General features: G+C 57.9%; 1 protein-coding gene across 2 annotated transcripts; it reads left to right on the top strand.

Annotated features, from left to right (window-relative positions):
• Window positions 1-1,657: 1,657 nt before the first annotated feature.
• On the top strand, window positions 1,658-24,967 carry RAPGEF3 (Rap guanine nucleotide exchange factor 3). 2 transcript variants are annotated; one of them, XM_044226584.1, is made up of 28 exons: window positions 1,658-1,970; window positions 2,512-2,660; window positions 8,426-8,479; window positions 8,565-8,671; window positions 8,836-8,957; window positions 9,098-9,266; window positions 9,817-9,901; window positions 10,234-10,294; window positions 10,403-10,479; window positions 10,660-10,806; window positions 11,344-11,456; window positions 11,733-11,821; window positions 12,171-12,249; window positions 12,462-12,612; window positions 12,698-12,780; window positions 13,619-13,658; window positions 16,038-16,119; window positions 16,437-16,583; window positions 18,524-18,621; window positions 19,082-19,207; window positions 19,301-19,482; window positions 19,737-19,827; window positions 19,931-19,981; window positions 20,877-20,964; window positions 21,309-21,373; window positions 21,770-21,824; window positions 21,955-22,026; window positions 22,823-24,967. In XM_044226584.1, the coding sequence occupies exons 2-28, from the start codon at window positions 2,568-2,570 to the stop codon at window positions 22,939-22,941; spliced, it is 2,646 nt and encodes an 881-aa protein (XP_044082519.1). In that variant the 5' UTR covers window positions 1,658-1,970; window positions 2,512-2,567; the 3' UTR covers window positions 22,942-24,967. The 2 variants fall into 2 exon arrangements, with proteins under 2 accessions (XP_044082519.1, XP_044082518.1); XM_044226583.1 differs by having other exon boundaries at window positions 1,659-1,970; window positions 2,448-2,660.
• The last annotated feature ends 854 nt before the right edge of the window (window positions 24,968-25,821 follow it).

Below are 25,821 nucleotides of genomic sequence, written 5' to 3'. Positions count from 1 at the left end.
TACATGAAGCACTTGGAAGGCTGCCAGGCACCTACAGGCTCTCATGGCTTCCTGAGAGGTCTGCAGGTACGCAGATGTCCTGTTCCACTTTCCAGCTCCTTTTCCACCTGCCCATGTAAGGGCAGGTATAAAGACAAAATGGGGGACCCCTTTCTGACCCCACTGCCAGTCCCTTGGAACTCCTCTGTAAGACCTTCTAGATCAGGTCACTAGCCCCAGCAACCTAAAACTTCCACTCCCCTCAACTCACTTCGGCATGCACCCCTGTGCCCCCGGCCTGTTATTCTTTCCTGCCAACAGCTAAGCTGTTCTCCCTTCTCCCAAATTCCCAGAACGTGTTGGTGTAGGGGGATGGGGTACTGGTGGCTGGGTTTCGGTGTGGAGCAAAATTTATTCTCAGGCTCCCCCTCTCCCCTGAAAAACTCCACCATTATTTCTGAAAATGTGAACCCAGCAGACGACCTTGGGATATTTGCTCAAAATACAGATTTTCCACTTCATGCCAATAGAACGGAATCTGAATTGGGGGAAGCCGGGGAGGATAAAACTTTCATTTTCATAAGCTCCTAGGTGGATTTTAAAATACATATTAGAATTGAGATTTTAATCACCATTATAAACTCTCTTCGAGAAAATAATCGCGGGTGGGAGATGGGGGCTCAGCGTTTCAAACAGGAGGTATGGCTAGTCCCCAATTCAGGCAGGCACAGCAGCAAAATGCAAGGGACAGAGACTGGGCCAAAAACCTGAGTCCTAGGAGGCTGGGGACAGGGTGTGCAACTCCCTTCAAAACCCTCATCCCTGTCCTGACCAATTACTGGGCGCTTCGGGTGTCGCGGTGAGGGGCCACTGTCTCCCCTCCTTCTCCGAAGCTGGAGTGGGGCGAAGAGGGCGGCTCTGGGCCATCTGCGCGGTGGTGGACATTGAAGCCCAGGAAGGCGACGGGCCTTTGGTCCAGAGCCTGCAGAGGACTCTGGAATCCCGAGGCTCAGCCTCCAGCCGCCCGGCAGCCTGGGAGCGGGCTGCGGGCGTGGTTCTCGAAAACCCCCTCTTTTCCACAGCTCCGCCACAACTCCGGCCTCCATCCCTCCTGGAGAGCAGCTCTTCGTCTTCGGCCTCAATTTCCCCACCCGCGTCCGTGCGTGTGTGTGTCTTGGGGAGGGGAGGCTCGGCAGCGGGATTCCCCACGGGAAAGCAGCCCAGTCCCTCCCCCGAGCTGTTCGAGACCCTTAACCGAAACAGGAGGCAGGACGCCCCCGGCCGGGAAGCGGCCCCAGCCCGGATTTCCCTCCCGGGTGGGGCCGCAATGACTCACCCCCCTCCCTCTTCACCCCGGTTTCCTTGTTTGCATTTCTCCTCCCGGCCACGTGGCGGCCGGTGCCGCCACTCACGACCCGTACCCCGACACCGCGGCCGCGGCGGCCCTGGCACACAAGCCGGGGCCGCTCCTGCCCCCTGGGGTTTCTCGGGTCTCAAGCTGGCCCCCGCCCTACTACCCCCGAGTCCGGACTCCACCCCCGGCCCATGCCCGCCCCCTTCCCTACACCCTCCCCCACCGTCAGGCCCGGCGCCTCCTCTCCGCCCTCTCAGGCGGTCCCGGGGAGGGGAAGGGGGCGGGGAGCGCAGGGGGGTGTGACAGCTCCCGCCCGGACCAGTGCCAGCTGCAGCCTCGCTTCAGTGCCCGGTGCCAGCTGGCTCATTTGTCTGGGACGGAGGTGGAGGTTTGGGGCTCCTTGCCGCAGGGGGGGCTCCCCCCCACGCCCCCTGCCCTCTACGCACCTAAAAGGAGCTTCTCCACCCCGCCCGTTGCCCTGGCGGCGGGTCCAGCTAGGAATTACCCTGGTCACTTCGCCTGGGGCTTCCAGCCCACGCCCTTCTAGGAGCATTCGGGGTCTCGCTGAGGGTCTCCCCCCGCCCCAGCCTTTCGCTAGAGCCCGCAGGGCTGTGCGAGCTTGAGCAGGAACATGAAGGTGGGTAAGGTGGGGGGTCAGGGTGGGGAGGAACAGAAGAGGAAGCTGACAGGGTGCGTGGGGTGTTTGGGCGGGAGAGAGAGGGCTGGCCAGGGGTGAAGGAAAAGGGGAGAAGAAGGGTTTGAGCTAGAGCTGTGTTTCTGGGGGATCCAGTGAGTCCGTAGCCTCATACTGGGAGGTGGCGGAGATCCCTTCAGGGCTATGGGCTGTGGGGTGGGGCAGAAGTCCAAAGGAGACAGGGAAGAAAGGCCTGATCTCCGGCCGCCAGCTGGAGACCCCGAAGTGCGCCAGACCGGCAGGCCCCAGTGAAGGTCTTCCTGTCCCTCCCCCGGCTCCTGGCAGGGTTGCAGCACCTCCGCCTGACCAGTCCAGAGGACTCAAAGGAAGTGGTTCTGCCTGGGGCAGTTGCGCCCTGGTCCAGTTGCCCCGGTCCCAGCCCCAGCCCCATGGCTCTCTGCCTTCCTCCCTGCGTCACAGGTGGGCTGGCCAGGTGAGAGCCGCTGGCAGGTGGGCCTGGCTGTGGACGACACCCCCTCTCTAGGAGCGGCACAGGTGGGAGGCCTCCCGGACGTGGTGCCGGAGGGGACCCTGTTCAACATGGTGCTGAAGAGGGTGCACCGTCCCCGAAGCTGTTCTTACCAGCTGCTGCTGGAGCACCAGCGTCCCAGCCGCATCCAGGGGCTCCGCTGGGTGAGTGCCTATCAGCTGCCGAGCTAGGGCCAGGCGGTGGGACCGGAGGGCCTGGACTGCGAGAAAGAGTACGCCACTAGGGGTGGAGGGGCCGCTGCTGGGCTGCACAGTGCGGAGAGCAGGTGGGCTGCTGTGCGTGTGGGTGGCGTACACAGCCGCCCCATGCGTGTCTTCCTGCGAGTGGTACTCACCCCTGCCCCTGCTGGCGTGGGGGAAGGGGATTTGTCATCGACCTGTCACTTCTGTGCATCCCGAGTTAGGAAGCTCGTGTGTTCTCCAGGTGGTGGTGGGAGGCATGTGGGAGATGCGGGCAGGTCAAGGTGGAGGGTGAGGTAAGCTTCGTTGCTCTTCTGGCTCTCTCACCGCGGCAACATTCTCCGATGGCGAGCCGCCGAACTGTGCCAATTCTGCTGGATCTTGGGGTGAAGTGGTCGTATGAACACTGCCTGGCATCTGTCTCTGGGGTCTCAAGGGAGGCTTTGGTGAAGTTTGGAGACGGGAGCCGGAGTCTGCCTTTGCCAAAGAGCCTCCTGGAGCTGTGAGAATGAAGGAGAGGGCAGGAGTGAGCAGAGCTGTGGGGCGCAGGGTGGGCAACGGGATTCAGATCAGGAGAGAAGCTCTCTCCAGCTCTCTCTGACCACCCAGAGTCCCCAGAGTTCCTTCCCCTGAGATTTCGCGTGTGTCTATTGTGTGGGCCACGGGACAGCTTTGGTGGGGGATGTGGGGTGCCAGGAGGGTAACCTGGGCGAAGGGGTAGGGGGAAAGCAGGAGCAGGTGACAGAATCGGGAGAGCTTGTCACCTATGTCTTTTATCAGCAAGTCCCTTTGAGTAGGATGACTACCACCTTCTACCTCTTTTCCTCCTACCTCTTGCCCAACTGCCATTTATATCTATCAAAGTATGAGGCTGAGTGAGACAAAATGAGGTCTGCCAAGGTGATGGGACCTCCTCCTCCAAATCGGAATTGAGAGGATAATCTAGGTGCCAGTCCCTAGCTCTCCCCCAACCCCTCCCTCCCTCCCTGGGTCTTCCTGATCAGTAGTCTCTTGGGCCTGGGTCGGGGTCAAGCTGGGGCTCCAGAGGGGAGCGGCCCCTTCTGGGCTAAGCTGCCTCACCACCCCTCCAGGTCACTGGCGGTAGCTAAGGCTTGGAGCCTGAGGGCTAGAACCCTCCCTCCTTCCTTCTCAGGCTATAATTACTTGTGCATTTCCTGTCCCCATCCCAGCTAGTAGAAGCAAGATGGGGAGTGGGGGAAAGGGCAGGTGCCGGGGACAGTGAGGTCACTGGAGGATCCCTGGGGACTCAAAGACTCAGGAGGGGGAATGGGAGGGGGAGGAAGTGGAAGAGGCCACAGGCTGTCTCCTGACTCTCCCAGCCCCCAGAATTGAAGAACTGGGGTGTGTGGGGAGGCCAGAGGGTGGTGTGAGGGTTGCTGGAGTAGAAATGGGATGAAAGTCACTGAAACACAGCCCCCACCCCCTACCACCCAGTGTGTGGGGGGTAGGTGGGAATGAGTGATTAAAGGGAACTTAGATTTTTAGGGCTAGGGGCAAGGGCTACACCCTCTCCTGATGACTGCCTCTGGGCAATGGGGGGGATGGTGGTCTCAGCCCACTGCCGCTGTGTTTAAAAAGCCACACCTCTCACCTATGGATGATGCATTTGGCCTAGGAGGGGCTCACCTGAGGGAACTAGGGGCTGCGCACCACCGGTAAAGTGTGGATGTTTTAAAGGAGTGGAGGCTAGGAGGACAGTGCTGGCAGTCATTCAGGCTGTGACAGCCTCTTAGAAAACCAGGGGGGAAACCCATCAACCTCCTGAGGCCTGAAGAGAGCACTTTGTGTTGTGACAAAATCAGGACAAGAGAAAATGAAAGCAAGTTACAGCAGGACGGCCTGAGGTTAGATAGAGAACAGACTTACCAACCATAGCAAAAGTGACCCTGGAATGGGATGGAAGGACATCTCCTTTGGAACCCTGGAGAGGGAGAGGAGATCTTGTCCGATGTCTGGGAGCCAGAGAAGGATCAATTTATCTAGAGGCAGGGGCAAGGTCAGGATACATCTGGTGGGTCTCACAAGCTCAGAGAAGCCTGGGATGCTTCCCTTTGAGTGGTTGTTTTGGGGGAGGTGGCTCTGTTCTCTAACTCCGAAAACATGCTTTCATCCAACCTATCCAAACAATGGTAGTAGCTAATAGTTGTTTAATACTTAGGTCCCAGGCACTATTTTTTTTTTTTTTTTTAAGATCTTATTTATTTGTTTGAGAGAGAGAGGAAGCACAAGCCAGGGGGAGAGGCAGAGGGAGAAGCCATCTCCCTGCTGAGCAGGAGCCCGATGTGGGGCTTGATCCCAGGATCCTTGGGATCATGACCTGAGCCAAAGACAGATGCTTCACCGACTGAGCCACCCAGGTGCCCGGGTCCCAGGCACTATTATAAGAGCTTTCCCTTAAAAAAAAAAAAAAAATAAGAGCTTTCCCTTCTCATATCAAATAATCTGACAATAGCCCTGCGAGACAGATACTAATGTCATCATCTCATTTTATAGAAGAGAAAACAGAGGCACAGGGTGGCTAAGTGACAAATCCAAGAGGCTCGGACTCGTCTCTGCTAAGAGACAAAGTGAGGCTTCTGTCCCGCGTGGTCTGGCTGTGACGGCCGAGTTCATGGCGTGCTTTCTTTGGCTACAGATGATAACACTGACCCCCAAAGCATCACCCCTCCCCTTGCGTCCTCTCCCTGTCCCAACACACATAGCCTTGGCCTGAGACCCTAGCCATGGCCTAAGGGAACTGGTCTGACAGGTCTCCATGAGCTCTGGCTCAGCCTCTCCAGTGTGGCTCTGATACCTAGTGACAGGGAGGGAGGGTGGAGCTGGCTTGTGGTGCTGGTGCCCAGAAGCTCCTCTTCTACCCTAAGTCCCTCCTGTCTGGGCAGGAGGGTATGCTGCAGGCAAGGGCCTTCACCCCTACCCAGATCAGCCACTTCTTTCCCTGAGTGGTGACACTCAGGGTTATCATATCAGGGACAGGGTCGGCCAAGGTGCACAATATGTTTTGCATTGTGTCCGGGTAATAGGCACCCATCGTAAAATAATAGTTTAATCAAGTTACTTAACATTTACTAAGCAGTTACCACAAGCCAAGCATCACTTCGAGTGTTTTATGTTATTAACTCATTTGACCCTCATAATTCCCTTATAAGATGGGTACTACTATCACAAACTCGATTTACAGATGAGGAACCCGAAGCCCACAGAGTTTAATAAGCAGCCAAGGTCACACAACTGGCTGGTACTGGGGAACCGAGATTCGAGATTCGAGATTCGACCTGGGCGTCTAAATTGGGAGCCCCTAGCCTTAATCGTATTTCCTGAATAGTACCGCCGCTACCCCACCCCCGTCCAGAGCACAGGCACAGGGTAGGGACTCAGAGGGACTATGATAACAAATCCTGGCAACTTCGTTTAATGCAAGGTTTTCTAGACTTACTTGCCCGTGGAACATTCCTGAGGGCCGAATTTATCCGTCCATAACACGAGGTGGGGGAAGCCCCAGGCCGTGGAGGTGCCTGGGAGATGGTGGTGTGGAGGTGGTGTGGAGGGGCTGAGGACCTGTGCTTTGGAACCAGACAAGCACAGCGTGAATCCCGGAGCCCCTCTTCACCAACTCTCAAGTCAGGTTGTGTCACCTCTGAGCCTCCTCCTCCCCAGCTGCGAGGCAGGAGACAGACACCCCCTTCCAGGCTCAGCGCGGGCTGTTCAGTAAGCTCTTGAATTTCTGAGCAGCTATGAAACTCTGGGTCCATCACCTCGTCTCTCTGGGCTCCTGTGTTGTCCTTGGCAGACTGAGAGGGAGGTCTTCAGGAACCTTCCTCAGCTCTGATGGGCCAGAGCCCCCTTCCCCTGACCCTGGTGCTTATTCCCTGGGGCTGGGCCGGAAATGGCTTCAACAAGGCCTGGGGATCTGGGATCTGGGGTGTGCCCTGCCTGGCCCTGCAGGAGCAGGCCCGTCCCTTCCTAATGTGCCCTCCAGGGTCAGAATAATACCAGGAAGGGAGCACAGGCTGGAGCCTGGGTCGAGGGCACAGAGGAGAGCTGGGGCAGGGACAGGGCCACCTGGGCATTTTGACTTGAACAACAACAAGTCATTAGCACTCGGCACTGTTTGTTCCGACACAGGGGGGTGGCTTGGTAGCATTCCTGCCCTTCCTCCTTCCCCGACTCCTCCTCCTCCTCCTCATTTCCTGTTGCTAAGTCTCCAAGGCTCTGTGTCTGGCACCAGGCTGGGCCCCATGACCCCGGCAGGGATACCCTAGGGACACCTAGCGACTTCCGCCCAGCCCCAGGCCAGGCGCCTGTGCATGCCAGACTTCGGGCCTCTGCATGGCACACAGTGGGAAGATGCCAGGACCAGGCCGGGGGGGGGGGTTCTGGCCCTGGGCCTGCTTGCTCCCCAGCTCCCCAGCTCCCCAGCCAGGTCCTTTTCAGGGTCCTGAGGGCATCTGGGAAAGCAGGAGACAGAGCTGGTGAGAAGGGGGAAGAGGGGAAGGGGAAGGAGCCAGGCAGGTGTGGTGGGTGGGGTGAGACCAAAAATGTGAGCACCTTGGAGCTTATGCACGGCCTTCTGGCTAAGTAGTCAGATACTTGAGTGACAGAGTTACACCGGCTCTTCACCCCGACTTCCTAACTCAGAGAGGACAGACCATCCCTGCTCCGCCTACTTTCCGTCTGGTCCTCTTCTGTGTAGGATCAGAGGAAATCATGAAGCAAGACGTGCTTTGTAAACTGTAAAGTACTCTGCCTTTGGGAGGGCCCATGGAGGGTCAGGAATCCTGTCCAGAGATATCTACAAATTCCAATTTTTCCCTTTGACAGAGAAAGAAGGGTTGTAAGGGGCTGTTGTAGCCCATATCCCGGGACCTATGGGCCCTGGGTTCCTGGATGGCTCAGGTGATACCAAGGGCATGGAAGCCTTGTTAACCAGTGTTTCTACATAAATCCCGTCTTCCAGAGCCGGTGGGGCGCTGCCAAGACTTCCTCCCTCTTGCAGGGTTATGGGCTAGCAGCCGCATCTCAGAGAGCACAGGGCCTTCCCAGCAAGCAGCCCGCCCTCTGCTTCACAGATGAGTAATAATAGCCAACATGTACATACAGCCCTGTGCGAAGCTGGGCTTCAAACATTCAACCCACACTAACTCACAGAACCCTGCCCAGAGCCTCTGTATTGCTATTATGAGTGTTTCATAGGTTTTATAGACAAGGAAACTGAGGCAGGGAGAAGTTAAGCCATATATTTAGGGTCACACTGCTAGTACATGGAGGAGCAGGGATTTGAACCTAGGAGTCCCCAGGTCTCGCAGCTGGGGACAAACCCTGGCTCGGGATTAGGCTTGTGTGACCCCAGGCTAGGAGCAAAGATGCTCACTTCCTGACCTGTCATGGGCCTTTCTTCCCTCCCATCCTCACGCTCTCTCAGCAATGTCCCCTACACGGGTGTGGTTCACCTGGGAGCCTGGGCACACCTGGGCCCTGCTTAAGCAGAACAGGGATCACATCTCTTGGGGTGCAGTGCTCGTGTCAAGAAGAAAGACAAGGGTCTGGTTGTAGGGTGGGGAGAGGTGGATGCCTGATGGACGGGGGTGGCCGAGTAGCTAAAGTGCATGTGTTTGGAGCTGGGGATGGTGCAAGGGGTGCGAGAGAAATGGGGAGGGCTGAGGTCCATGAGCTGGCATTGACATGCAGACCCTCTCCCCTGCCCTTAGACACCACTCACCGACAGTGAGGAGTCCCTGGATTTCAGCGTGAGCCTGGAGCAGGTACCAGCCTCAGGGGGTGGAGCCGGGAGGGGACAGCAAGCCAGGGCTTCAGGGCCTGAGCCAACTGTGGCCCTCCCCATCCTAGGCGTCCACGGAGCGGGTGCTCAGGGCTGGGAAGCAGCTGCATCGACATCTCCTCGCCACCTGCCCAACCCTTATCCGAGACCGGAAGTACCACCTTCGGCTCTATCGGTGAGTGGAGGCCTGGGCTGCCTCCTTGCCCGCCCCCCGTGTCTCTCCCTGTTGCTCTGTTTCAGGCCTCTGGGCCTCACCCTGCTGCCAGCCTAGTTCCCCCTTCTGCCCTCTACCCTCCTGCCTTTTCATTCTCCCTCTTCCTGTCCCCTTACCTCTCATAGGCAATGCTGCTCCGGCCGGGAGCTGGTGGATGGCATTTTGGCCCTGGGCCTTGGGGTCCAGTCCCGGAGCCAAGCTGTGGGAATCTGCCAGGTGCTGCTGGATGAAGGTGCCCTTTACCATGGTGAGCCTGAACCCAGGGTGGGGCCCCCGGGGCCGGGCAGTCATCTGGGGGCGGAGCCTCAGTGGGCCTTACTGTGGGGGCCTCGTACCCATGCGGCCTCAATTTGTTGCCTCCCTCACACCTGGGCCTCTGCCCTGCAGTGAAACACGACTGGACCTTCCAGGACCGAGATACCCAGTTCTACCGTTTCCCCGGGCCGGAGCCAGAGACCACAGGTGTCCGGGAGCTGGAAGAGGAGCTGGTGGAGGCCGTGGCCCTGCTGTCCCAGCGGGGGCCTGACGCCCTGCTCACTGTGGCCCTCCGCAAGCCGTGAGTCGGGTGCCCTGCCGCCTGCACCCCACCGCCTCGCATGGCTCTAAGACTCTCTAGTCTCTCCGTTTCATCTCTGAGAGGCTCCCTTTCCTCTTGCTGTGTGACCTGGAGCCCCCGCTTCTCCACCTCTGAACCTGTTTCTTCCTTTGTAGCTGGGGTGGGAGGCATGGGGTCTATAAGGAGCAGGTGCGCTGAGGGGTGGTGGTGGCTGGGCGGGGGTGGGCGGGGCAGGTCCTGGTTCAGGTTCCAGTTCCGCCGGCGACTTTCTGGGTAGCCTTGGACCGCTCCATGCCGGCTTCCTCTTCTGTCAAAGGAGGAGTGCCGCGCCCACATCACAGGGTTGTCCCGAGGGCAGGTGGGATTGACACGTGCGAAGCACTTGCCCCTTGTCCAGCACGTGATGCACACGCAGTAGTGGCCGGCCTGGTCTGGACACCACCATCGCTGCGGCCAGCTGGCCCCGGGCCCGAGCGTGGTGGGCGGAGCGGCTCCCATGCCCTGAGGCCCGCAGTCCATTGTTTGCTTCTCTACCATCCTGTGCCTGCAGCCCGGGTCAGCGCACAGACGAGGAGCTGGACCTCATCTTTGAGGAGCTCCTGCACATCAAGGCTGTGGCCCACCTGTCAAACTCGGTCAGTCCGCCTCTCTCCACCCTTGTCCCAGGACCTCCTCTCCCTGCAAACCCTTGTGGCCCCTACGGCTGGGCCAGCAGGTGCTTCCCTCCCCTTCGGCCACTGGCTTGGAAATGTCCATCAAATTTCTGGCTCCCAACATCCTTCCAAAAATCCCTCTGCCCCTCCTGGCTTGTTTCCTTCGCTTGCGTTGTCTCCTGCTGAATCCCCGGCACCTGAGCTAGCCCCATCTCTGACCCCAGGCGCTTGTGTCCTTGAACCTAACCTCCCTGCTAACCTGGCCCTTCTTACCCCAGACTCGCCCCACTGACCCTCCTCTCCCTGCCTCACAGGTAAAGCGGGAATTAGCAGCAGTTCTTCTCTTTGAACCACACAGCAAAGCGGGGACTGTGTGTAAGTCAGAAGGGGTGCAGGACACTGGGCACCAGGGGTCTGGACGTGGCAGAGGGCATAGAGAAGTGGAGGGTGACTCCAGGTGTGTCTAATGGGTTCTTCTCTCAGTGTTCAGCCAGGGAGACAAGGGCACCTCGTGGTACATTATCTGGAAAGGATCTGTCAATGTGGTGACCCATGGCAAGGTGAGTTCTCCCTCTTTCTCCAGCCTCCTTGGTGGTATCCGCTTCCCTGGCCCTAGCCCTCGAGGTAGGACCTTGAATGGACCCAAGATTACCAATCTCCCAGGTCTCCTCCTGCCCATTGGTTCTCCCACCATGGATCTGCTCTGACAAGGGTTGGGGCGGTGGGGGGGCTGGCTGCAGGGGCTGGTGACCACACTGCACGAGGGAGATGACTTTGGACAGCTGGCACTGGTCAACGACGCACCCCGGGCAGCCACCATCATCCTGAGAGAAGACAACTGTCATTTTCTCCGCGTGGACAAGCAGGACTTCAACCGTATCATCAAGGTGCCGTTACTGGGGGTGGTCAGGGCAGGGCACGTGGCAAGGACCCTCCTCTGGAGAAGTGGTAGGGGGTAAGGGGCAGGGACCAGAGAAGGCCTATAAGGAGCATGGAGAGGTAGGAGCTGGAGAAGCTTAGAGGTGATGGCTGGTGCATGGGAGAGGTCCATAGAACGCTGAGGAAGCTCAGTGAAACCGGAGAACCCCAGCTCAGTGTGGGAGACCGTGGGGGTGGATGGCTACAGAGGGGTGGCAGGGCACAGAGCGGGTGGGAGACTAGGGCATGAGGGAGGCAGCGTAATGGAGAGTGGGAGCCACAGAAGGAGGTGGGGGAGGGAAGTGTGGAAGAGGGGGCTCAGGCTGCATGATGGGCAGGACTGGGAGTAGGGAAGATCCAAGGCCATGGGCATTGAATGGGGTGGGAGAAGGGCTGAATGACCTTGTGGGAGCCTTGTGGGGCCCAGGGGGGTGGAGGGAGATGTCCTGGAACAGGGGAAAGGACCTGCGGTGTGTACTGAGCACTGGGTATGGCTTGTTCTCCAGGATGTGGAGGCGAAGACCATGAGGCTAGAAGAACATGGCAAAGTGGTGTTGGTCCTGGAGAGAGCCTCTCAGGGAGCTGGTCCTTCTCGCCCTCCAACCCCAGGCAGGAACCGGTAACACACCTGCCACACTCCTTCTGCACACCTTCTCTCTTGCCCACCTTCTCTCCTTCCATTTTCCAGGCTTTACTCCCTTCCCCCATGTCTTACCCCGGCTCGCTGGCCTCACCAGGGTGGGAGGGGTGGGGCATCCGGGGATCAGATGCATCCTCAGAGCCAGCTTTCCCTTAAACCCCAAGGTGGGGCAGAGCTGGTGGATAGGGAAGGGCGATATGATTCTTGATGTCTGTCCAGATGTGGGAAGTACTATGGATTGGCTGTTTCTGCTAGGTATACTGTGATGTCTGGCACCCCAGAGAAGATCCTAGAACTACTGTTAGAGGCCATGCGACCTGATTCCAGCACTCATGACCCAACAGGTAGGGGCAAGAGATGCCCCATCTACTGTGTGACTCATCGGATGGTCAGCGTAGTCTGGGAGAGGGCCAGGCACTCTGAGTGTGATGTTAGTGGGTGCTGAGTTGGCCCATTTGGCCGGTTGGCAGGAAGTCCTTGTTCCTGTGCTTTTGGCTTGGGTGGGGAGTGCCATCACAGGGGCTGGGCCTTGCTGGGACACTGCCTGCTATGGGACTAGGAGAAGGGAACCCCAGTTCTGTCTGTATCTATGCTCGGCAGACTTGATTCTGAGTCTTGATTCTTGAGTTCTTGATTCTTGATTCTGAGTCTTGATTCTGAGGTTCCTCCTGTTCCCCTGTTCCTGCCCTACAGAGACTTTCCTCAGTGACTTCCTCCTGACCTACAGCGTCTTCATGCCCAGTGCCCAGCTCTGTGCTGCCCTGCTTCACCAATATCCTTCCAGCCCCAGGGGGGATGAGGAGGTTGTGCAGAATAGGGAGAAGGGGTCTCTCCCCACAAGGCTGCGCTGAGCTCTCCGAAGGACCAGGCTGGTGCCAAGGCCAGCTTTTCCGCGGGCCCCGGGCGTCCTTGCTGGTCCTTTGCCCGAGCTGTGGTAGGTGGCCTGGCCAGCCGGCCGTTGTGGTTCCCTTGACTGGTACCCACCTTCCACGCGGAGCCCTCAGGGGGCAGCGAGCAGGAGAACAGCACCTACATCTGTAACAAGAGGCAGCAGATCCTGCGGCTTGTCAGCCAGTGGATGGCCCTCTATGGTCCCATGCTCCACGCGGACCCGGTGGCCACCAGCTTTCTCCAGGTACCTGGGGGTGAGGCAGGGCCAGACTGGGCAGCCAGGGGGAGGCAAGACTACCTCTGAGCCAATGCATCTTGGCTCCTCCCAGAAACTCTCAGACCTGGTGAGCAGAGACACGCGGCTTTGCCTCCTGCTGCGGGAGCAGTGGCCGGAGAGGCGGCGACACCACAGGTGATGGATGCTCAGGCTCTAAGTGAACTTTCCACATGTGTGGCGGGTGGTGCATGGGGGATGGAGAACCCCACGCTGATGCTGGACACTGACACAAACACGCTGCTTGCCATCCAGGCTGCACTGCCTGTGGCTCTGCTGTTCTAGGCATGGTCCCCCTCTCAGGGCTTCGGGCTCTCGTCCCTAACACCGGGACGGCGCCCATCTCCTGAGGATGGCGTGTTCCCATGCCTTAGCTCAGCAGCACCTGCAGGTGCCGTGGGCCCTGGGAGAGCCGGCTGGGACTGCTCCTTTGACTCCTTATTACAGTTAGCCCTTCTTACTAGTCGCTTGCTGTTCACCCTTACGCTGTGCCTGCGCCTTCTCCCTCGCACCTTCTCCCGAGCGCACCTGCCATTCCCACTTCCTCCATTCTGCATGTACTTACCCCAGAGCATCCTCAGTGCCCGGTCCTGCCGGCCCCACCCAGTGCATTTCCTAGAGCTTCTCTTGGCCTTCCCAGACGTTCCCATAGGACCAGGTGAGGTTTAGGGAGGGCTCATCTGCCCAGACTGAGCCCTGGGGCACGGCACTTCCTGGAACTCTCTTTCCTTCTGGTGCTGGCCTGCGAAAATCCCAGCATGCAGGGGCTGGGTTTTGAGCCCTAGCTTTGCCCCCCTCTGGCTGGAAATTAGCAAGTCTGCAAAGCTCTGAGCCTCTGCTGAGGGCAGATGAAATCCAGGGCCAGGCCCCCTTCCCCCACTCCTTGCCCCTACCCTCCTGTCTCGCCCACAGGGGTCCGTTGCTCCGTTGCTCTGTCCCTCACCGCATCTCAATGCCCTTCTCACTTGCTCCGCAGGTTGGAAAATGGCTGTGGGAATGCATCTCCTCAGATGAAGGTGTCTGCATGGACCAGCTCCTCTCACCTCTGTCTGGCCCCAGCTTCTTCCCTCTGCCCCTCCTTCAGCCCCTACCCCAGGGGCTCAGCCTGTGAAGGATCCCCACGCACAGACACACCCCTGGGGCTGGGATAGGTGTTCACAGAGCAGGAACTCCCCACTAGGTCTGGGGAGACACAGAGGTCTAGGGTCACCCCTCCACCCCTACCTCACCCCAAGGGGTTTCTGTTGCATTTGAGAGGTAATCCGTGTTCATAGAACCAGTTAGCAGTTCCCGGGATGGCGGGATGGTGCCTGAAGGCAGCCTCTGAAGCGTCAGGGTTCCTGGGAGTCAGAGGTGGCCAGTGCCATCCCTGGCAGGGGACCACAGGGAGCAAAGGGGGATGAGGACATGTGGCTGGAGCCGAGATTTCTTGGGGAATAGTAGGAGAAAGGGCTGGTTATAGGGAGTGCTGCCCTGGGAAAATAAACACCAGGCTCTCTGTGCCCAGTGGCCTGTGTGCCCCCTGCCACCAGACTCTCACAGGCTCCTTCTCTTCTATAGGCAAAGTTTGTTTCTACTTCAGGGTCTGGAAATTTCTATCTCTGGCTCTTGGCCCGCCTAGATCCTTATCTTTTTTTTTTTTAATTTTTTTTTTTGAAGATTTTGTTTATTTATTTGAGAGAGAGACAGTGAGAGAGAGCATGAGCGAGGAGAAGGGAAGGTCAGAGGGAGAAGCAGACTCCCCATGGAGCCAGGAACCTGATGCGGGACTCAATCCCGGGACTCCAGGATCATGACCTGAGCCGAAGGCAGTCATCCAACCAACTGAGCCACCCTGGCGTCCCTAGATCCTTATCTTTATGATCTCAGTGAAAATGTTGGGTTCTCAGAGAGGTCCCCCATCTCCTTATCCAGAGCACCCCACTCTCTCCCCTGCCAAGGTGTCTTCTGTGATTCTCCTCAAAGCCTTAGCACCATGTGGGGTACTTCTTTATCATCTCTTAGTGTCCATCCCACCAAGCTGGAGTGCTGGCTTCGAGAGTGAGGGGCCCGGACCTCTGCTTCCCCAGGGCTCCCAGGCTGCCTGGCTCGTGGCGGGTGCTCAGGAACTAGTGTGGAATTGCCCTCACAGGCCCTCTGCTAGGTGCTGTTGCTGCAGAAGTGGGGGTGAGACACCCCCGGCCATGTGGGGCTCACATCACAGACAGGCGAGGGACAGAGTGGCTGAACAGTGTCGTGATGCCTAATGGCAAAGGCAGGAGTCTCTGAAGACGGAGAAGAGGCAGGCTGACTTGGGGTCAGAATCGGGGAGCATGACCACAGGAGCTGAGAGCTACAGGGCAGGAGGGTCAAGGCAGAAGGGGCCCACAGTCCGGTTCGATGGGGAGGGAAATCCACCTGTTCAGGACCCTGCAGGAGGGAGTGTGAGAGGAAGCCACCAGAGGAGGCCATGCTGAGGGGTTTGGTCCTTGTCCTCTGAACAGTGTGATGCCTTGGAAGTGTGGGAACCATGGGTTGACAAGGTCAAGTGTGTGTTTTGAGTAGGTCAGCTAAAGAGCTGGTGATTTATCCAGCAGACAGTGATGGCCTTGAAGCTGCATTAGGAAGCTTGATCTGGCTCTGGTCAGGCAGACGGGTGGGGGGGTGGGGGGGGCTGTGGGGGGAGGGGCAGGAGGCACCCAAGGGCTGATGGAGGAGAATAGTCCGGCCACTATAGCACATGAGGAGGGAGGATTGGCCCCATTCAGAGCTGGGAGGGGAAGAGTCGGTACAGGAGTGAGAGGAACAGTCGGGTGGGTGGAGGCACAGTGTGGTGGAGGCCTTCACTCCTTGCCCTGTGCGGGGGCCGCATGAAGAAGGGCTGTGGGGCCTGATGGGGCAGTAGCCTGTGGGGAGGAGCAGGTTAGGATTCTGGCTGTGCTACTAAACAGCTGTGTGGCCTTGGGCCCGTTACTAATCTCTCTGAGCCTCATTTCTATCACATATAAAATGGGAATAATATGAATATTTTTGTTAAAGGGCTATTATGACTATTTAGATACTTAGAATAATCCTGTCCTTAGCCTGGCATGCAGCAAACAGCCAGCTAGCAAACGGTAGCCAGAGGAGCAAGAGGAGGAGAAAACCAGGGCCAAGGGCTGAGGTGTGCTCATATCAGGACCACTCAGGGCCCATTTGGCAAAAGGGGTGGCACGCAGGCACAGAAGCACTGACTTGTCTCTCCTCAGGGAGTCTTGGTGCCTCATGCTTACCCAGCTCAGGTCCACGCAGCAAGCAGAGCCTGCCGGTGGTGTGTGCCCTGTGCAGGTCTTACGCTCCCGGGAACAGAAGCCTCTGCTCTGCCTGTTCTCCCCTGTGCCCTCTGTGCCTCAGGGCTTACTTTCTCTCCCTCTCAGACCAGGAACATGCCCGTTTGGCTCCCCGGCCAGGACCAGCCCCTCCCCAGCAGGAACTGTGCCATTCGAGCTGGGGACAAAGGTTGGTGGTCCCTGCCAGCCTGCACCCTGCTCCCGTCATCCTTGACCTTAGTATGCCTGGCTGAGGAGGGCACACTGTACTCCTCAGGATCTCTGTTCCAGGCTGCTAGACAGGATGTGCCCCCCCCAAATCAGGAACCCCCCGCCCCCAAATCAGGACCCCCCCCCCCCCCCCCGGTAGCATATTCACCCAGGCTTCCCCTCACCACCCATCCTGCCTCCTCGGGACCCTCCCATGCTGCATCTGCTGCGCACTCACTTCTGGCTGGGGGGACCAAGAAGCCTCTTCCTCCAGCTCAGCCCGGTCTTCCTCTCCAGTCCCCTATGACATTTGCCGACCGGACCACTCCGTGCTGACCCTGAAGCTGCCTGTGACGGCCTCTGTGAGAGAGGTGATGGCAGCATTGGCCCAGGAGGATGGCTGGACCAAGGGGCAGGTGCTGGTGAAGGTCAACTCTGCAGGTGGTGAGTTGTGTCTCTGGGTGGGATGGCCCTGAGGGAGGGGCCCCTCCGTCCGTGCATGCCCAGATTCCCGCCTTTGAATTCAGATCATCATTTTGATCGCCTTCATCAATGTTAGTGATGGTTAGCATTTAAGGGCGGTTTATTATGTCTCCAAAGTGCTTTGTGTGTCATGCTTGAGAGCATGAGCTTGGGACCGGCTGTCTGCAGTTGAGCCCAGCCCTTTAGCTCCCTGTCTGTGTGTCCTTGGGCAGGATTCTTCTTGATCTTTCTGGGCTCTCTTCAGCATCTGTAAAATGGGGCTGATAGGAGTGCCGACTTCACAGAGGAACTGTGAGGACTGAATGAGCCTATCTATTTTAGGGTTTAGAACAGTGGCTGGCCCAGCACTTCGTACATTAATTTTATTATTATCGTCCTCATATATTCATGGAATTCTAATAACCACCTTATGAGATAGGTACTTCCATCCTATTTTCTTTCAAGGAAACTGAAACTCAAGGGGATGAGGCAATTTCCCCTAGTCAATGAGAGTGTCTGGCTTTTGAATTTAGGTAGTCTTCATTCATTTTGTCAGTTGGCGCACATACTTGAGAGGCAGCTACGGGGCAGCAATGTGTTAGGAGCTGGAGGCAGCGTGGCAGGTGAGACAGAGAAGCTTGGTGGTTAAGAGCATCCACAGAACCCCTGGGCCTGGGTTGGGACCCCAGGACCCACTACCGACGAACTGTGTGATCCTGATCAGAACAGAGTGCTTAACCTCTCTGAGCCTCTGACTCCTCACCTGTCCCATGAGCTCTAAAACTGTACCCATCACATGGGACGGCTGTGGCCATTAAACGAGGTCACATTAAGAAAACACTTAGCCCGGGGCTGGCACAAAGTTAGTGCTTGGAACATGGAAGCATGAGAATTACTTAGACATCCCTTCAGGGACCTTGGGCCATCAGAAACCACTCTTCAGTCTCTGTGAAGGACACAGCCCGGGCCTGACAGCTGGAGCCTAGAGTAGACAAGAATTAGGGGCACCCAGGGAATAATGGCAAGGAGCGGAGGCCAGAAAAGCAAACCCTTCTCCCCCTTCAGGAAGTGAGGCTTCGGGATGAAGTCCCGGGCACCTGTGTTCTGCTCTGGGAAGCACCTCCCCCTGGTGGCGACTCAGAGAGTTGCAGCTGCCCCAGAACCAGAGACCCTACTATGTGACAGGGACTGTTCAGAGCACTGACCTTCCTTCAGATCGTTTAGATCCCCTCCCATGTCAGTAAATGCTATTTTTACTACAAACCCACTGTTATCTGTGTATTTGCTCAGAAGTCATATACATATACTCCCACACTAACATTACATAATTCTGAAGCTATCCACAAAGTAAAACTACAAAACAGATGAGAAAAATAAATATAAGGAGAAGAGTTGATATTTTTTGGACACATGATGGTCTTACTTTGGAGGCTACAGGCCTAGAGAGTGGGGATTCCCACATAACTAAGAACACGGGCTCGTTCAGTAGTTGCTGACGAAAATCAACACTAAGTAAGGCCCATGTGAGGCACTTTCCACTTTTCAAAGGCCATTACCTGCCTCATCTAGTTATTGCCACTGCTTACATAAATTAGCTTGTTGGACCTGTGAGTTGTCAGGGTTGGTCTTGCTGTCTCCATGTGACAACAGAGGAAACTCTCGGAGACTTCAGTGTTGCCTGAATATTGCCTGTGTCACTTACAATCCTTTCTTGTCTTCCTTGGTGTGCTGACCTGTCCACAACCTGGGCAGTGTGGATGTTGTGGGCAAGAGCACCTGCCCAGGACTCTAGCCCGGCCATTGGGAGAAGGGGTCTCCCAGCCTCCCGACTGGGGCCCCGACCCTGCCTTTGGTGGCTCCCTGGCCTCCCTCTTTGTCCACCACTTCCCCAACCCCCAGCCCAGCCTCTGCTTTCTTTGCAGATGCCATTGGCCTGCAGCCAGAGGCCCGTGGTGTGGCCACATCCCTGGGACTCAATGAGCGGCTCTTTGTTGTCAACCCACAGGAAGTGCATGAGCTGGTAGGAACAGGCAGGGGGCCAGGGAGGAGCTGGGTTTTGGGAGTGGCAGAGATGGGTGCAGGGGAGGGTCACAAAGAGGGGAGATGAGGCTCTGGCTCTGACTGCTGCTGGGTCTTAAGGTTGAAATGGAAGGAGTGGACCTCAGCTGATGGAAGGTTCCAGAAGCTGGGGAAGGGAGAGAGCTGGTTGCGAGCTCTCAAGGAGAAAGAAGACCTCCTCCCACTGGAGATTCCCTAGGAGATAAGAGCCCTACAAGGAGGGGGGTCTCAGCATTGGGGAGCTGGCAAGAGGATAGACGTTTCCTTGGGAAGCCTTATCCTTCAGAGGCCTACTCCTGGTAGCACCCATCCCCTCCCCGACATCCCTTTTACCATAGGCATGGAGTCTCTGCCTCAAACTCTCTCCTCCTACCCTGCATCTGTCCCCTGGATTCCCCTCCTGAGCTCTCTTGCACCCACAGACCCCACACCCCGAGCAGCTGGGGCCTACTATAGGCTCTGCGGAGGGGCTGGACCTGGTGAGTGCCAAGGACCTGGCGGGCCAGCTGACAGACCACGACTGGAGCCTCTTCAACAGTATCCACCAGGTGCAGGGAGCAGAGCTGAGGGGAGGCGTGCAGCCGGCCAGCAGGGGCACCCCACCTTGTGTGGGCTCATCTCTCCTGCTCTCTCCTCCCCAGGTAGAGCTGATCCACTACGTGCTGGGCCCCCAGCACCTGCGGGACGTCACCACGGCCAACCTGGAGCGTTTCATGCGCCGCTTCAATGAGCTCCAGTATTGGGTGGCCACGGAGCTGTGTCTCTGCCCTGTGCCGGGCCTGCGGGCCCAGCTGCTCAGGAAGTTCATCAAGCTGGCCGCCCAGTGAGTGTCTGTGGGCTGGAGGAGGGTGTGTGTGTGGCTGAGTCCTGAGGCGTCTCTGTTCCCAGTTGCCTAATCTACCATCCCCTTGCTTCCCTGGGTCTCCTAGAGGCTTTGCCTCCCCACCTTGTTTGGCCCCAGGCCCCACAGAGGCAGAGGCCGGGCCTGATCCTGGGCCCCAGGCCTGCTGTTGTCTGGGTAGGAACTCTGTGGGCATGACTGTTTCCCCTGAGATCCTCTGGATCTTATACCCATAGCCTCAAGGAGCAAAAGAATCTCAATTCCTTCTTTGCTGTCATGTTTGGCCTCAGCAACTCGGCCATCAGCCGCCTGGCCCACACCTGGGAGGTAGGTGTGATCTGGAGGGCCCCGGGCCCATCCTGGGAGTGTGGGTTGGGGCTAGGGCTCCCATCCTGGAGCAGTGAGAGCTGCATCTGCCTCTCCTCTACAGCGGCTGCCCCACAAAGTTCGGAAGCTGTACTCGGCCCTCGAGAGGTTGCTGGTGAGTGCTGGGCCTTAGCTCCTCTTTCCAGAAACCCTGATTCTGGGCTTCCCAGCAGTCCCTCTATCTTTCCCTGGCCACTTCCAGAGTTCCCAGCCCGGGGCCAGAGTCGGGTTCCTTCTGGGCTGTGTGTTTGGGGAGCTGGCTGCGGCATGAAGTGTTAGCAGAATGAGGGGGGCACAGAGCATATTGTATCTCGTGTGGCAGGGGTGGGAGAACCTTGGCTGTGGCCGTGAGGTCCTGTGTGAGGACCAGGACAGGACATATGTGGTGTCTGGCCTCGGGCTCCGAAGCGCCAGGGGAACATCCGGGGAACACAGGTCTCCTGCAGACCTGTCCCAGGCCCAGGAAGCAGGTCCTGGCACCAGACCCATGGTGGGCCAGAGTCTGTCAGTGGCCCCTCAGGAGATGCTAGAGGAGGCCAGAGACGAGGGAAGAGTTGAGGAGCTGGCTGCCCTTCCCACCCCCCTGCCAGGAATTGTTGGCAGTTAAGAGGTCTTGGGAGTGTTCAAGAGAGCTCGCACAAAGGGTTTTTATCAGCCTGGCTATGAGCTCTCGAGAAAAAAATGTACCTTGCGGCCTCAAGAGATTCAGAGGAATTTACCCACTAGAGAGGGACAGACAGAGACAAAACAAGAGGAGGGACAGAGACAGAGAGAGAGAGAGGGTTTTCCATGAAACCCCTGGACCCCTGAAGTGTGTTTGGGGGGCCAAGACCCTGAAGCCTCACACACAGGTGACCAGCGGTGCTTCAGGTTCCCTCCCGCCTGCTGCGGAGCCCGCCTCGGGGAGACCTGGGGCCCAGAGGAAGCTGAGCTCCGAGCAGGTGGTGTTTTGTTGTGTCATGGTGCGTGGTGGTCCGGTCCCTCCCTCACTGAGGCTTCTCCCCTCTCAGGACCCTTCGTGGAACCACCGAGTCTATCGCTTGGCCCTCACCAAGCTCTCCCCTCCCATCATCCCCTTCATGCCTCTTCTTCTCAAAGGTAATTGGACTAGTGCTTACCTTCTCACCTCCACCCGTCCGTTCCCGCGTCTGTCCGCGTCTGTCTGTATGTCCGCCTGACCCTTGGGGTGCTCGCCTCGGGGGACACAGATGAATCAGGAGTTCTCAGGCTAGAAGCAGTGTTGAGACAAGTGCTGGTGACATCAGATGGCCTCTGATACGAGGCCCGAGAGATACAAGGAAATTGCTCCGAAGGGTCAGAGGAAGAGGGCAGTGTGGAGCTGGGTCAGGCCCAAGGCTCCCATGATTGGCCTGTCCCCTTTACTGGGCTGTAGGAGGGGGGAAGAGTTTGGGGATCTTGAAGCAAAACCCATCTCTCTGCAGACATGACCTTCATCCATGAAGGAAACCACACACTGGTAGAGAATCTCATCAACTTTGAAAAGATGGTGAGTTCAAGGAGAGTGGGCATCTGCCCCTAGAGTGGGTTTGAGATATAGCTGTGTCCTTGGAAGGGAGTGGGGGGTGGGAGCTGACTTAAAGCCGTTATTAATAATACAAAGATGAATACTTCTTTTAACGTATTCACTCCCTTGCGTGCTGGGGAAGACAGCCTTAATGACCTCACCCGGCAAACAGAGCCCGAAGCCCTCCCTGATCTCTGTTCTTTCTCCCACTGCCTGGTCACCTGGCAGTTAGGGTTAGGGTCAGGGCAAAGCAGATACAGCCCCATCTAGTCCCTAGGAACACCCCCACTCAAAGGGGTCTTGGTTTGTGGCCGCCCCACAGGCCATGCCAGGGTTCTGCCCCTCAGGCTTGGTCTTATGTCCTTACTTTGCCCACAGAGAATGATGGCCAGAGCCGTGCGGATGTTGCAACACTGCCGAAGCCACAGCAATGGTGAGGGGCTGGTCCCCTGCCCCCACCCCTCTGGAATCCACATTCCTACCCCCCCACCCCCACCCCCACCCCCACCTCTGCCCCTCCAGGCTCTGGTTGGGCCCTGACTCCTGCTTCTCGCCCCGCCCAGTGCCACTGTCGCCACTCAGAAGCCGTGTATCCCACCTCCACGAGGACAGCCAGGTGGCGAGGATGTCCACGTGTAAGTGGGGCAGGGCTGGGCGCTGACGGGGCAGGCTCCGCTGGCGTTTCCCTGCACCTGCATGTAGGATGCTGTGAGCCCTTCACCCCACCGCTCTGAGGAAGCTGGAACCTTCTCCCAACTTAAAGACACACAAACAGGCTTGAGCCCTGAAGTCACCTGTGGAAGGCTGGGGCGGAGTGATAGAGCTGGACCCCAGACCAGGGGTCCGCTTACCCCAGACCCGATTTTTTTTAATTGGCCTTCAGTCTCGTGAAGTGGGATTAATCAGAGTCCACGGTTTATCCAGCGCTGTCATTGTTGGCCCTTTATTTTACGTATGTATCTATTGGGATCATACAACGAACACCGCTGGACCCATGCCAAGCGTGAGCACACTGACGATAGCTCCCTCTCCCTGCGTACTCCTCTGTCCTTGTGGGCCGCCATAATACAGTGACACAGCTAAATTTATATGGACAGACACATATACACCTAGAGCTTTTAAAATGCTTCATATATTTATGATGACCACAAAATTCTTCAGTTGCCGTTGCTTTTGAATTCAGTGAAAGGGGCGTTATGCAGTACGAAATCATGGGGACCTGTGTTTTGGAGTCTGAGCCCTTCCCCACACCTCTGCTCCAGACCAGAGGGCAGACTGGCCACTAGCTAGGCTGTGGGAACTGGCAGGGTGGGGGGCGGAGGGCAGCAAGGCTCATCTGCTCCTTTTTGCCGGGATGGGGGGGGCAGGCATGGGCCCTACAAAGCAACGGCTGTCCTCCCCTGACCACTCTCCCTCCCACCTCTCCGGCAGGCTCCGAGCAGTCCCTGAGCACCCGCAGTCCAGCCAGTCCCTGGGCTTATGTCCAGCAGCTGAAGGTCATCGACAACCAGCGGGAACTGTCCCGCCTCTCCCGGGAGCTGGAGCCGTGATGCAGCTGGGGCTGGAGCAGGCACTTCCCGTCAGGAAAGCCAGGGCCCGCCCGGGGCCAGGAGGCCCGCAGGCCGGCGGCAGCTGGGCAGGGCTCTCCCGAGTGGACTCACGGCCCTGGAGTGGGCGGCATGGAGGCGGCTGTCCCCTGTGATGACAGACGGCCAAGGAGGACCTCGGAGTGGAATGAGCCGGGGCCCAAGGCTAAGGAATGGGGGGCAGAGAGGCCCTGGAGTGGGCAGGAGAGCAGAGCAGGCGCTGGAACTTGGTTCAATAGAAAGCTCTCCACACCACGTTTTTCCCAGATTCTGTGCGTCTGTGGCTTTGTCCTCAGGCCATCTCCAGGCACTTTATTTTCATGGTGGACAGAGGGAGCAGGTCCCATCTTTGTGGCGGGTGTGCAGGCGGGGGCAGGGCAGGTGTGGCCGGGTGAGGGGTGAGGGAGGAGGGCCCCTGCTGGTCTTCCCAGAGCTCAGGAACAGGAGATAAACAGTCGGGTGTGGCAGGGCCTGTTTGTAAGGGAGGGGTGGCCCCTGAGGAGCCTTACCGTTAACAGAAATGACCGGGGATGCTGTGTTCTGAGGCCAGCCCTGTGGGGTGTGTCAGTGAAGGCCGAAACCCTCCCAACCCCAAGAGCTGGGGAGGAGGTGTTGTCTCTGGAGTGGACCCAGGGAGGCTGACAAGCGTTCCCACTGCTGTAGGGGTCTCTGGGAACCAGGCGGAGCACCAAGACCGCTGACGGCCGGCCCCTGGCCGCAGCAGCTGCTGGGGCCTGGAGCCCCCATCAGTGGCCAGCAGGGGTGACCCTCGGTTCTCCACTGTGGCCTGAGAGCTCCACTACAGACCAGCCGCCACTGGCTCCTTCCACCCTCCCCTCCTGGCTGCACTTGCTGTCCCTCTGCCTGCAGCACGCCTCAGCCTGGTGGGTGGTCCTCTCCACAAACCCAAGGCCTCTAAGAAATGGCCACTTTGTGGCCGGTGAGAGAAAGAGCACTGAGGCGGAGGCCTCTGAGGGGAGACATCCCTTTTCGAGGCCTCGCAGGCTCCCAGGAAATCCAGTTTCTTGAGAATGGTCCCAGCCAGCTCTGCCCACTTTCAGTTCTCCCTCCCCTGCCCCTTCAGCACTCCTGTCCCACCCAGGGAGCTCCTCTGAAGAAGTCCCAGGCAGAGCTTCCCTTCTCTCTCAGCTTCCTATGGCCCTGAACCTGGTAGGGGAAGGTGCACTGTCTGGTCTAGAGAGAGGGAGACCTCTTGGTCTTGGGGAATGACCTCAGAGTAGGCATTGAGCAGCAGGGCCTGAGGGCTTCTGGAGGAAGTGGGCTCCTTCCTGGAGGCTAAGGAGGCAGCTGGTGTGACCCCGTACCGCCTCAAGTCCACCTCCTCTAACCCCTGCTTTGCCAGACCTCTTATCCCAGTGGTCAGGGACACACATGCAAACTGTTCCCAGCGGGAATTAGAGCCTTTTGCAGGAAGCAGCACAGCTGGGATTACACCTCAGGTTTCTGAGAGAATCCCAGCAAGTTAAGGAACAGTTCCCTGCCTCCATTTCTCTATCTGTAAAATGGGTATGATGATCTCAGTCCAGCCCTTAGTGACCAGTTGAACCATAGCTCGGCCTCCAGAGCCACGGAGACAGCCTTGGCAGTCTGGTGTCCTCGGCCTGTCCGGGTGGGTAGAGAGCACCCAAACCCACCCTTGAGTGAAGCTGGGCAGAACCCACTCCTCCAGGGAGAGCCTGAGTAGAGCAGATGACAGGGTAACCAAGCCAGTTCCCTTGCCTATGTGGGTGGAGATGCAGGACCACGGGGCACGGAAGCTTCCAGAGCTGAGCAATCATGACATGAGGCCCAAGCCTTGGTGAGTCAGGACTCCCAGGGGTTCTCTTCCGTCTGAAACCCATTGTCTGATGAGGTTTTGGCTGAGAGCAGACCAGCCCGCCGGCCATAGCCCTTCACCATCGTTTCAGACTCCAGAGTGAGACATGCCTTCCAACAATAAAATGGAAGCCAAGCGTGGTCAGGACCGGTATCCTCCGTCAGCATTTCCATTCTCCTTCTCTGTGGTCACACCTATGTCCTGAAGGAACTTTGGCAGCACACACACCTTCCTTGTGCCTTGGACCGCCCTACAACTTCCCAGCTGCCTCAGTCTCTGGGGTATACCTTTTGAGCCTACTGGGAGAGGCCCGGCCAGGAAAACAGTGCCCAGGACGGGCAGGTTGGGCTCTGTAGACACTACTGACTGGGCTGGGTCACCACAGAGGAGGGAAAGGTTCTGGGTCATGGTGGCTTCTTGCTGTGAGGGCCATGTCACCTTCTGTCTGCCTGACTGCCGAGGCATGGGGTGGGTGGGAGGCATCTTCCTGTGCCATGTCCCAGCAGCCCAGGATTCCTGTAGGGGACTCCCAATTAGTGTCCCAGCTTCAGGACGGCTGTGACGGGAGAAGGAACTCATGGCACTGCTGGGAGAAGAAAGTGTAAGATGAGGCCTTAAATAAGTCTCTTACCTAAAAGGAGGGAAAGCAGGGAAGAAAGTATGTGTGTGTGCGCGTGAATGTGTGTGAGTGTGCGCGGGCACCTGTGCCCCACGCACGAGGGAGAACAGAACGGAGCAGGTGATTCCTCCTCTCAGATACACACACATACTCACCTCTCCCTCCTCCCGTACCCCTTGTCCTTAGCTTCCCTGGGAAGGCCAGGACGCTAATTGTGGGGTAGACACCAGGGAGGGTCATGCCTCTCCAGCAGACTGAGCAGGATCTGGTGAGAAGGGAGGGCAGCCTGGGAACCCGACTGTCTGACCCTCTGGCTGCCCCAGCTCTCTCCTCCCTGGGAGCCAGCCTCCCCCACCAGCCCTGGGCCTCTGGCCGCCAGGCTTCCCAA

The sequence above is a fragment of the Neovison vison genome, chromosome 12, assembly GCF_020171115.1.
Source record: "Neovison vison isolate M4711 chromosome 12, ASM_NN_V1, whole genome shotgun sequence".
Classification (NCBI taxonomy): domain Eukaryota; kingdom Metazoa; phylum Chordata; class Mammalia; order Carnivora; family Mustelidae; genus Neogale; species Neogale vison.
This window is presented reverse-complemented; position numbering and strand designations above follow the sequence as displayed.

Excerpts from the sequence above, each read along its gene's own strand:
- RAPGEF3 (XM_044226583.1), top strand. Across the intron at positions 8,480-8,564 it reads TCAGCGTGAGCCTGGAGCAG|GCGTCCACGGAGCGGGTGCT; the intron begins GTACCAGCCTCA and ends TCCCCATCCTAG. Across the intron at positions 11,822-12,170 it reads CAGCACTCATGACCCAACAG|AGACTTTCCTCAGTGACTTC; the intron begins GTAGGGGCAAGA and ends CCTGCCCTACAG.